This window comes from Polyergus mexicanus, unplaced genomic scaffold, assembly GCF_030449975.1.
Source record: "Polyergus mexicanus isolate NDT 795.1 unplaced genomic scaffold, iyPolMexi1.0 SCAF_11, whole genome shotgun sequence".
Lineage (NCBI taxonomy): Eukaryota > Metazoa > Arthropoda > Insecta > Hymenoptera > Formicidae > Polyergus > Polyergus mexicanus.
Genome location: NW_027223331.1, coordinates 7,201,783 through 7,214,417, shown reverse-complemented (window position 1 = coordinate 7,214,417; position 12,635 = coordinate 7,201,783). Strand labels below are relative to the sequence as shown.

The 12,635-nt window shown below is 33.5% G+C and overlaps 1 protein-coding gene across 4 annotated transcripts in view; it reads right to left on the bottom strand.

Annotated features, from left to right (window-relative positions):
* Ec (ubiquitin specific peptidase echinus) overlaps positions 1–12,635 on the bottom strand; it is a 62,914-nt gene that overhangs the window by 17,375 nt on the left and 32,904 nt on the right. For 3 of the 4 annotated variants that reach the window (XM_070304097.1, XM_070304096.1, XM_070304095.1), the window contains one exon: positions 330–422. In XM_070304097.1, coding sequence (XP_070160198.1) covers positions 330–422 — 93 coding nt within the window. Of the gene's footprint in view, positions 1–329; positions 423–3,414; positions 3,603–12,635 lie in introns of those variants that run through there. The other variant, XM_070304099.1, reaches the window with a different exon arrangement.

The following is a 12,635-nucleotide window of genomic DNA, read 5'->3' as shown; positions in this document are numbered from 1 at the left end:
CGTAAAAGTGTCAAGGTAGCGCATTATAAAAACCAGCTTAAGACATTTGTCGTTACAGGCGCAACTACTGTGATCAATCGCGTTGTACGTTGTAACTAAAAGTTATAATTGAGAGGAAGACAAAGGGACAAGCAGTTGATGAATATTTAGCTTTGAAAGTTCTACAAGCAACTTCTCTGTTTGTGTACTTTTGTCTCACAAACGGGGGTGTTCTCTCTTTAAAATTGATTAAATTACATATAAAAAATAGATTACACATATAATAGATATAGAGATGATATTTATATTAAGGAAATTAGTTTTTTTTCGCAATTGTTTGATTCGCTTACCTTAAGTGCGCAAAAGATGCAAGATTCTCGCATACAAGCATGTCCGGAAAGTTCTCTGAAACTTCGTCGAAAAATGTCAAGGTGCCACAAAACCTGAAATAAAATCAGAGGAGCTTATGATAATTTTTTCACACAATTATATTGACTCAAATAAAAAATTTTCGAAAAATGCCTAGCAAAAATAAATATCATATATCTGTAAAATAAAAAGATATATTTCTTTCTCTCCTTCTAAAATTTTATATTTATTATTATTATTATTATTTATTGTATAACATTTATCATTCTCAAAAGATTATAAAGTCTACACGTACATAAGCGTGTCTATAATTTAACAATTTTAGCAATTATATATATTAATTTATTCTGTCAAATTATACGCTATTAGTCGGCATCGATTCTGAATGAATTTATCGTATCCTTTACATTAGCATGTACGGCGTCGAGACAAAAAAGGCAACACGTGGGTGCACACGTAACACAAACGAACATGTAAATGTGTCGGGACCCTCTATATGGCATCGATCTACACTCATATACGACAGTAACCCAGTGTATTATGAGCGCATTATTATACTGGGGGAAAGTAAATCACGATTTCCGTACCCATGTCCTGCCGTATAGCGGAACATAACTTCCCTTTTCCTGCGTCACAATGTGAAACAATATTCGACTTTGAGAGTAACATCAAATCTGGATCTTTTGCACAAAAAAAGAACAGTTTTAAGTAAATTTTATAAATTTAATATTCGTAATAATGCACTTTTTATAATGCAATTTTTATACCAAAGGATATAATATAATATTTTATAGGATATATATATATATATATATATATATATATATATATATATATATACATATATATCCTATAAAATAAACTTTGTAATAATTTAAATTTAACTGTCTAGAAAACGTAATGATAATAATATAGTGCGATAAAAAAATTTATTTCAGTATCGCATCATCGTTAAAGTACAGATATTTTTGCAGAAAGCGTTTTCATTGAATGGGCGTATGTTGAAAGAATCGTGAGATTAAAAAAACAAGGAAAAAGATCTCTTCAGAAAAAGTATGGACAATATAATCTTCAAATGTGAATGGAATCTCCATAAGAAAAAAATGCGTCATTAAAAACAATGTAATATTTATACTAGTAATTTCATCAATAAAAATTTTAAAAATTTTATAAATATTAATAGAATATGTAATCACAGAGATTTTGTCTTATATTTTTCTTATGTTTCTTATGTTTTGATTATATTTAAGTCATTTATTGTATAATTATTGTATTATCAAATTATATGTCTATGTACTTTTATAATTAATTATTAAGAAAATTAATCCGCGCATGCTGTTCTTTTATTGCTGTTCTTATATCGCAAATGATTACGCTTCTTCTTTTTTGAAACTTTGCCGCAAAATTATAATTTCATAGAGCACACTCATCTCAAGCGCGCTTTGATATCTGTTAATTGGTTTTCTACTCGATGCACGAACCAATTAGCGGCAAAAGCCTGGCTTAGCAATAACGGTCGTTAATGCTTATTAATCCGACAATTGTTTATCGAGCATGTCGCATAATCATTGATTTATAATTGCGCAATACGAAGAAAAAAATGTGAAAAGAATAGAAATTTATGACAATATCAATTAAACAATGCAAATACAAAAACAACAAATTTTAATTGACAATTAATTATAAATTAATAATAATTGTACGTATTTAATATGTAATTAAAACACACACGATTAAGATATGCGTCATAAGTCTTCGCATAATTTACTGTTCACCCGACCGCGTTAAGAAAAAATTCAAGAACGATCGTATGAATTGTGTCTGATGAGAATTTCAAAGCGCTCCAAATACCTAGTTACTGCTGCGTGACGATCGTGCGAGATATTTTCCATGGTACTATCATTGCAAAGCTTGTATGAGCTACAAATCTGCACAAATGTAATGATCAAAATAATGAAAAACAATTTTTATCGCAATAATACCTATCTTAATTAGCGCTTCGATAATTTGTTCTCAACATCTTACAAATCGCTATAGGGATATTGCTTCGCCGCGTTTTCAGCAACCGCGAATGTCTGACCTCAAATGATTACAATGATTGAAAAGCCGCACCCAAAACTTTCCTTACGATCGGCTAATCTATAATGCGTCGACTTCATCGATAGATCAAATATAAAATTATTCTGCGCTTTACCAATGAGTTTGAAAGATCAGCGTTACACTTTGGCGCGCATGTACAATATAATCACACGGTTCGCGCTAGATCTGGTTAATTGATAATAGAAAAAAGTGCGCTATGCATGCAGAATTTTTTGCAATACAAGAAACGGGAAATGCCGCAATGTTATCGGAGAATTACGTAAATAAGTTATCCATTAGTTTGACGCGCTCCTCAGATCGACCTTAAACCTCTCTACAGTAGAAATATATGAATATTCGCGTTATCTTGCAAAACATTTTGAATCGCAAAATAAATATCAATAAGTTATAAAATAATATTTGTAAAAAAAAAATATATTACGGACAATTTTTTTAAGTCATTATATTTGATTAAATAAAATGCATTTAGAGCATCTTTTGAAGTATAGTCCTTCTAAATTACAATAGATGATAATATTTTTATCGTTACGTTACAAAATATTTTATAAAGGTTTTAAATTTCGTTTCTCATAATAATAGTCGACAATCTAATATCATATTGAAAAAATCAATTTGACATTACATCGCAATATTATTACCGCCCTAACTGTCAACACAATATATACATATTATCAACATATCAATTTCCTTGCATCAAAAAAAAATATATAACGCTAATAATTATAATAATGCCAATTTTCACGATTCTTCTTTATAATGCGAAAATATCAATGTAATAACCGCGAGATAATTTATACGCTGTGGATAAGAATCAACAGGTAGGATAGGTATAACGGCATACGGTATTATCGTGCGATATTGAACCGCAACTTACAATCACGTTCATTAATATAACGTTGATAAAAAAACAAGCAAATTCCTATAAATAAAACAACAAAAGAGAAAAAAACAAATGCAGGATCGAACCTTGGCAATCTGGAAAAGAGCCTGCCTCCGCGGCCTCTGATCCTGCTTCATAGCTACTAGTTGGTTTATTCCAATTTACGAAAGAACGATCCGTCACACCGTTATTTCATCACGAAAATCCGCGACAAAACATTCGGAAATCATCGATAAATGTGTCGATCGTAAATTACACTGTACATTACGCACTGTACGCCAAAGTAATCAAAGGAAACGCAAAACGCGATGCGGTCGCGCAAGGTACTCTCTTAAGCTGGTGTCGATGCAACAATGCTCAGACGGGGCCGGGAGAGTTCAACGATGGCAGCGCTACGCGGGACTCCTGCGGGCAGGTATAAAAGCAAAAGGGGGACCGGTGAACGCGGTCGTGGGTCCACTATAGCTCGCGTACTATAGTACGCTCGTATTATACTACGAGCTTATAGTATACGATGTATAGTACGCTGTAGTACGATGTTCAGGGCCTACAGGGACGCATTCCTTCCGTGAGTGTGTATCGAGAAACTACCTGCGTGAAACTACCTGAGTCCCTTCAAAGACAATTTTCAATTTCCTTGTATTTTATTCCTTAAATGTATACAATATGCAACGCGAGTTCTAATTTATTTATTAAAATATTTATTAATTACATTTCGAGAAAAAGTGTGTATGTATAAACAATATCAAAGCAAATAAAATAAATTCTAACATTAGCATTTTCAATCTCTCTCATATATATCCTTAAAAATATATATAACCGTAATAATATAATCAATAGAAATATATGTCATTGTAAAAAGTTAAACATGTTGACTTTAATATATTATTTTCGTAGTAAATCTGCATATATAAATATTAATATATTACGTGAGTAACTAGATAACAATACAAAATAAAGTGCAAATAATTAGGAAATAAAAATATTGTATAAGAAAGATTTTATATATATATATATAAATATTATCATCTACCGCAATTTATTTAGAATTAATACCATGCAGATCCGATCCTAACACGTTTACTACAGTCTGTGTAAGCATCGGCCATTTTTACTACGAGGCTGCGGCGTGGGTGAGAGGTCTGGGATCAGTCGGCTTATAGTGGTTGAGGGGAGAAGAAAGGATAAGCGGCGTCAGAGAAGGGCGACCAGGTTTTCGGTAGAGCGGAAAGGGGAAACAGCGAGCGTGGAACGCCGCGAAAATGCGTCGGTGTGAGGGACAGGGGACGCAAACGAAGATGTAAAGAGCGGGGATGTGGCGAATGAGACGGAATAGGAGAGGGAATCATAGAACTGACAACGTTTTACGTTACGCTACGCTGCTACGAGAGATCGTTACGCAATTTGATTCGGGAAAGAATGAACAGGCATATATAATTTGGGAACTCTCTCTCTCTCTTTCCCCTCAGGGTTAGATGAATTGGGCCTTTAACCCATCCGGTGTATGATGGGCGATTTAAATGACAATTTAGAAAAATATATTCTAATACTTTAAAAAAATTAATTTATATTTATTTTATTAATCAGATCTAAGAAATCTCATATAAATAAAAAAAAATATATATATATATATTCCACCTCAAAAATATATAAGAGAGAAAAAGAAAAATAATGTTATAGCATATTCCCTCTCTTTTTTCTGTTTCTTTAAATATATGTTTTTCGAGTAAAAGTAAAATGTTAAATATACATCAGACTTATTGTTTTTAGATCTGATTTATAAAATAAGTAGAAATTTAATTTGAATATATTTTTTTAAATCATCTCATTTAAACCTTATATCATACATTAAACGGTTTAAAGATCCAATTCATCCCTTCCTGAAAGGGGAACAAGAGAGTTCCAAAATTATATATTTTGTTACGACTATAGTCCGCGGTAATTAAAATAAGGATTTCACAGGCGGCAATTATCGAAACATAATCATGGTATTAGTCAATAAAATATTACCTTTTAGGTGCGCAATGCTACAAGAGCAGCTGTCGGCAGAGGAGTTCTTCGCTGTCATACAATAGTGAAGTGCGCAACACAGGGATCTTTTTTTACAATATAAAATGCACATGCATATGGCCATACCTTCAATAGTGATCAATACCCGCATGCGAATTTTTTCGACTGCCTATACAATACGAATGCCTACAATGGCGAGAAAGGCGGGGAGTTATTACGACACCAGTTATTGCAACAGAGTGCATATTGGCCCATGCTAGCATAACTGCATTGTAACACAAAGATACCTTAAACTGTCACATGTGAAGAATGCTGTGATAACCACAAGCACAATGAATGTATGATACGCAGTGTCCGCGTGAAATCATACCTTTTTATCAATGGTAAGTAATAATGACACACATACTTTGTTATCAATAAGAGAATGAGATTTGCTAGTCACAATCGACATATTTACGCCGTAAATCATTGATTGCGTGCCAAATAAACAGAATAGATTGTAGTCGAATTTAAAACGCTTTATTTACAAGTCGATCGTTTAAACATAACATTGATTGATTTACCTAAAGCCCAGATAAACTTACTGCGAGATTCACTCGGAAAACTTCAATTAAAAAACTAAAAGAAGAAATCACCGATAGTCCTTAATTACACTATATAAACGGATATAAAATTTTAGTAATTATGAATCGGTAACGAGTCAATACTGTTTCGTGAAATCATTATAATTCGTCGATTTATTTCTTAAGAGTTTATTTTTGAAAAGACTCCAGTACTCAAAATACTAGTTTCCAAAACCTGTTTGCTTTAATCAGCGTGAAATGCTCTCAGGCACAAAAGAGGCGCCAGGCGTTTGAAATTTTCCAGACTCCGCTTGTCAAGCACGGCAACAACGAAGAACTTTCCTTCACGGAAAAACAAGGCACGCGATAACGAAGAGAGCTGCAGAGAGCTGCAGGACCGTTGTAAATCTCATCCTTGATGCACGGCAAACATATATTTTCGGAGAGAACACCTGCGTTTCCAGCTTAAACATTTTCGAATCTCTACTTTATAATCTGTGATGAAACATTTCGCTTTTACGTTCAGTGCTATCTTTATTTTTTTATCCTTTTATTTAAAACAATAGAAAAAGAACTATAAACAATTTTTATGACTAAGAGATATAAATCTCTCATGTATATTTTTATAAATATGAATAAATATACATTTTTCTTGTGGGATGGGATATAAAGAGATATATTCCTTATTTAATAAAAATAGAAAATTATTACGTTCCGCATTTTTTTTTGTTTACATTGCGGACACAAAGAGGTCAGCTCAAAAAGACAGCATTAGTTAATCATCTTTAAAATATCAGCGATTCATTATTTGAAGACATTCTTAAATCATCGCGCTTTGCATCGGTAAGCGTATCGCATAAGATTCTATTGTTCGAGACAAAGCATGAAACACAACTTCGCATTGAGCGATAATTTCCCACCGGAAAAAATGTTCATGTGGGCGTAAAGGCGCGAAAAAAACTGCCAGTGTATCTATAGAATGATTGAATAAATTCTAATCACCATTGATAATTGATTCAAAATGTTAAGTTGAAAAATCTAATATTTCAATCTACTACACGATTAATATTTTTTTGAAAAACGCAGTTACTATGTTTTTTACATAAAATCAAAAAATATGGCAATAGTCCAACTGCTCCAAGATCTATATCTTGTTAAGGTTTCACATGTGCATCTGCCTTCTCGTAGTATCACCCTACGGTGCAGGTGGTAACCAATAAAGTATCGCTGTACATTGATTAAGAGAATGTTGCCTTCGATGCAATAAAACAATAAAAAATTCTATTCATCATAATCGGAACATGTGAATATATCAGTTTAACATCAAACAATCGTATTTTTATTCGTAAATTCAAGATGAGAAAAACGCTTTCCGTTAAAATTTTGAAAAAAATTTTTTGTGTTAGTGGAACCCCGCAGGTGTAACGAAAGTTCTGCTTCATTCAAACGCACGGCTTAAGGGACATGGTAAGGGAGGCTATCCAAGCCAGTGAATAGATAGGGACAAAGGAACAGGTATCAAGATATTCGAGCACGAAGTTAGGGGTCGACCAAGCTACCTGCTGCATTTTGAACAACCTGAAGTCGGTAAGTTGTCCAAATTACTGAGCCGGAGTGGATAAAGCGGTGCCTCAGGTGCGCCGATCGAGGAAGCGATCATCCATTCGTATTCAGCGATGTGTGACTTCGTAGCAGACGACCCGCTTTTAACCCCGCATGTGAGAAGTATTTACATTTGAGATGATACCCCGGCGCAAGCAACAGACTCCAGTTGCATCCGGGTGTTTAGTTTCGAGTGCGCGACTTGAGAGAGAGAAAGAGAAGAGAGAGAGAGAGAGAGATAGTTTTAGTGAAATCTTAAGTCACCCGCTTATCATCAGATTACGATAAAAACTCTAAGTCGGTGACCGCGAGACTTTTTAATCCGCTTAGTTCTCAAGGTGCTACAATCCAGACAAAAAATAATTACCATAACTATTACGAATTATTATGGGAATAATTAATAATGAACCATGTAAATTGTAAATGAATAAATCATTTTTTTTTTTTTAATGTTATATGAAGTTGATTAAAACAATACCAGATTAATTATTTGATAATTAATTTAATTCCACAACTAATTGTTATAATTCAGTTAGTAAGTCTATGATAGTTTAGTATTTTATGGAATCAATTATTATATTTATTGTTTGTCATAATATTTTATCAATAATAATAAAAAGTATTTGCCTGAATTTCTCGAATATGACCGATTCGAAATCATCAAGGCGCGATGCTGCGAATTGTCTTGGAGTTACAGAGTAGCGAATAAATGTCAACCTCAGAGCAGAAGAGCCACGCATTCTCGATCTTCGTGATCGAATCACACGGTGAAAGGAAAAGATTTTACGTACATCGCGAATGCCAGCGCGGCAATACTCATCTTCCATGATTTATGCAATCTCATTGAAGATGATGCAGGAGCTATCCCCGTGAACGATTTGCATTCGTTTCGCAGTCATCTCTTTATGGTCATCCAACAGAATCTAGATTATAAAAAACCAATCCAAACAACACGATATTGATGCTATTTCTTCGTCGCGTAAAAGATGACAAAAGAAGAATGAGAACTTTGAGCTTTAAGAAGTAAACGAGAAAATAGATAGCTCGAAAATCAAAGTGAAGATAATATACAATCAACATGTTTCGTGTTTATGTTCCACGAATGACAACCTAAGAGTATATAATCTTATCAGTTCAAGATACATCTCAGAGCTCTTTATAAGCCTTTCAAATAAAAGTGATATGTAGAGAATAAATTCATTCCGTATATTAGAACAAAGATAATAAAAAACGTGTAAATCTCTTTTTCTCTTTCTTTGGTAAATTATCAATTTTTTCTAGAAGAATGCAGATCGTATTACGAGAATTGATATGGTTCTTGATGCTCAATGAGAAAACGTGAATATTGCAAAATAGGCTAGACGAACCAGAACCTCGCAAAATACATATCCGCGATGTTTGCTATAACTGTAAGACTCGAGATTGCATATCTCGCCAGGTTTCGCTGTTTCCGGAAGGTTGTTAGGCAAATGAATGCACGGACACTTCCCACAAGATAACAACTTGAAAAGTTATACCGCTAACATCTGATATGCTCTCTCGTCGTAAATAAGTTTCGACATTATGATACATATTATATTCCTGTAAAATCAATCTATATAAAGTTTTTTAGAAACTTGTACATTTATTCACACATTTCAAAAAACGTTTCTCTTATTCAGAATTTTTTCTTTTTTTATTTGTTATTCGTATACACAAATTTCACTCAATTGGTCATTTTTTTTAAAACAATTGCTTTTATATGACCTTATAAATATGATTTGTTAAAAGTATCTATGTATTAAAAATTAATAATTAAACAAACATGGCAATCATTAATAATTAATTACGATTCAGAAGATATTCTGATAGTTCGAAAGTCACGTGTATCACCGATGTCGATATTTTATTATATCGTGAAATAAAGCGCACGTGCTACAACTGCGAATAGAAATAAGAGAGGGGTAGTATCAATACATAAACATATTGATATCGGTATGGAGGTGGAAGAAGAAAGTGCAATCACTATATACGTGCACCTGCAGCTGAGTCGCTTCCTACAAGGTTTAGTAGGCGAATTCCTCTCTATGACGACGGATTCAAGGTAGTTGACGTAATATAATTACTATAGAGAAAAATAAAAAAAGCGTTTATTATTATACCGACAAGTATTTACCGATCATTTCCGTCAAATGCCCCCTGATTGCAGATTTAAATCTTAAAAACAAGATTAGCGGAATTCAATTCAATCACAAGATCAATGATGAATCAATATTCATATATTTGCAAATAAGTAGAACTTAAAACTCTTACTATAAGTCAATCATAAATTATAGAAAGGAGTCGCGTCCTGATTTCTCTATTTTCTAACAATACATATCATATAAGATTTTAGTTGATTTTCAAAGAAATAAAAAAAAAAGCGACATGAGCAAGAGTTACACTTCTATTGCCTGTCGCCTTTCATGAAACACGCCGTTGTTTATTCCTTCTTTTATACGAAGTGTTATAGCCAAGTCTCCACTTACCAAAGCTACTCGCACGTGCGCCGTTCACCGCGTTAAGAAGAAGAAGACGACGAAGATGTGATGGAAAAAAAAATAAAAATAAAAAAAAATAAAATGCCACGAAGAGAAGGCGGAGAGAGCGGCAACGCGAAGGCAAAACTGGTTTTCTCTACGCTGTTATGATGGCGATGGTCCACGAGGCGCCATTAACGCGATGCATACACGCACGTGGCGGTACATCCGAGATTAAAGCAGTATCATCATTTGATTTAATGCCAGCGCGAGGCGATATCGAGAAAATGCGTGAATCGAACGCGTGAAAGAGCGGAACTTGCGCAAAAAAATAGTTTTGCAATGCGCAACGTGAGCGCGGTTCACGCGGAATCCCCGGTGAATGTACATATCCGCTCCAGCATTCGCTATAGATTCGAACACGATCGTGCAACCTAGAGAATTCATTGTATATTAACGTGACATAAATTTTCTATTAAATTACTTTCGCGAAAGCGTGAATTCTGCATTCTCATAAAGATATAAAAAGTATAGGATGTATTTAAAATATTAACCGGTTCTTACATATCGGTTTAATTATCTACGATCCATATGGTTGTTCCTCCATCTTTCAAAAAATTAAGCGTGTTTCGCCGCGTATTCCTATATAATATAAAAAAATACCGTAAGCAGAAGTGATTTATATCGAAATAGCGTAAAGAGGACGAGCTTAATGTTAGATGGGTTAATACAGCTGACACGTATTTTAACGGCGTGCGAGAGGAACCACAATCACATCGCGAGTCTCCAGTGAGAGGATAAAACCCGTTGTTTTCGTATAGCCTGCGGGAGGCCATATTACTTGGAAAAAAAAAAAAATAGAAAGATGGAGAGAAAGAAGCGAAAGAGAGAGGGAGAATAAGAGAAGAAAAGATGACATGCTAGAAAAGGAACGACAGAGAACCGGTTTTTTGAGGGGTGAGAAGAGCAAGCGACGCAGTAGAGTTGTGTATATGAGTAGTAAAGAAGGCCAGCGTGGCTTGTTACGAGAGAGAAAACCGGTTTCACGATTCAAACTGGAGTAAAAGTGTATTGCATCGTCGACAACGATGCGCTTCGCTAAATTGTCCCGCGCACTTCCATGTTTACTATTTGACAGATCGCATAGGTGGTCCGGAAATAGTTATAATTTCTACATAAATGATAACATACGATTGAGACATGAGACTTCAAACAAACATGTTTAATGATCAGTAAAAAGAGATTATGTAAAAATAAAAAAATATTTAAATTATTTTATTAATTAAAAATTAATATTTTGTAATTGAGCATGCAATTACATCATTCCTTGAGATCTTTTTCGAAATACTGGAGCTGCATCTTTAATAAGTTGCAATATGTTGACGCTCCTTTCCTCAATAAAAGGTGAACAAGTTTTCAGACTAGAATCGTTATCCTCTTTCAAACAGGAATGATTATCATCATGTTTTGTTTCATTAAGAGTCCTTTTCCTTGCAAATATATAAAATAAATGTAAAATATAGATAGGAACAAGTTTAAAAAATATATACAAAAAATTACATAAAAACACGGTTATCAAGCATTAATTATCATTCACGATACATTGCTCAGGGTTTCGTTCCAAATTGTTTGATCGAAATCCGAACCTGATTTTATCGTGAAATAAATTTATCTCAAGTGCGCGTCATCGGACTCTAGCGCTCTCTTCTTTCACAGTAAGAACCAGATACCCTATTGTACGATTGTTTGCATTCATTGTCCGTCAGATCAATCGATCGAAAGTTTACTTGCAGTTGATTTCTATCAAACAACAGATCAATTTTAATAAAAATGTTATTAAAATTGTGTTATAAAATTAATAATAATTAATATTTACAAATTTAAGTAGACGCATGGCGATTTAAAGTTTGCTTGTAAAGTTTGTATTAATCTCGTCTCACACACACAAACAAAGTTTCTAATTAATTAAAATCGTCCTTTTGCTAAATAGCATATTATATGTGAAATTAAATAAAACAATATGTATAAGACAAGGTAATAAAAAATAAATAAAAATAAATATATATAATTACAAGTAATTACATCTTTCTTAAATCGTAAAGATATATTTTCATACACATCTACGTATATAGCATAAAATATTATTGTATACCGTATAGTGAGCAAAAATTGCAAAAGGCAACCAACACGTCTCGGTAATTTCATTGCGATGATCTTTACCACCGCTTCTGCTTTTCGTGAAAAAAATATCCAAGGGCAAAGGCAGCGCGGGAAAGATTCCCATTGGGCGCGCGGTTCCCGCGAATTTACTAAGGGTGATTTCAACGCCGACCATCGTGAAGGGAAGATGGTCTGTTGAAGGCGGCCATGCTGCGCGCGATGCCATTATCATCAGGTCCATTTACTCTCAACATTAATATCTCTCACACTTCACTAAAGAAATATTCTTTTTACAAAAATATTTCTTTTTCGAGTACATTTTGTCAAATCAAATTTTAGCGCATCTCTATATTATAATTACTATTCTTACAGTAAATATAAATCAACTTACATTTTTTACATGATATTTATTTCTAAAATTATATCATTTAAAAAAATTTTTTTTTTTTTTTGTATTTTACGCAAAACGATCTC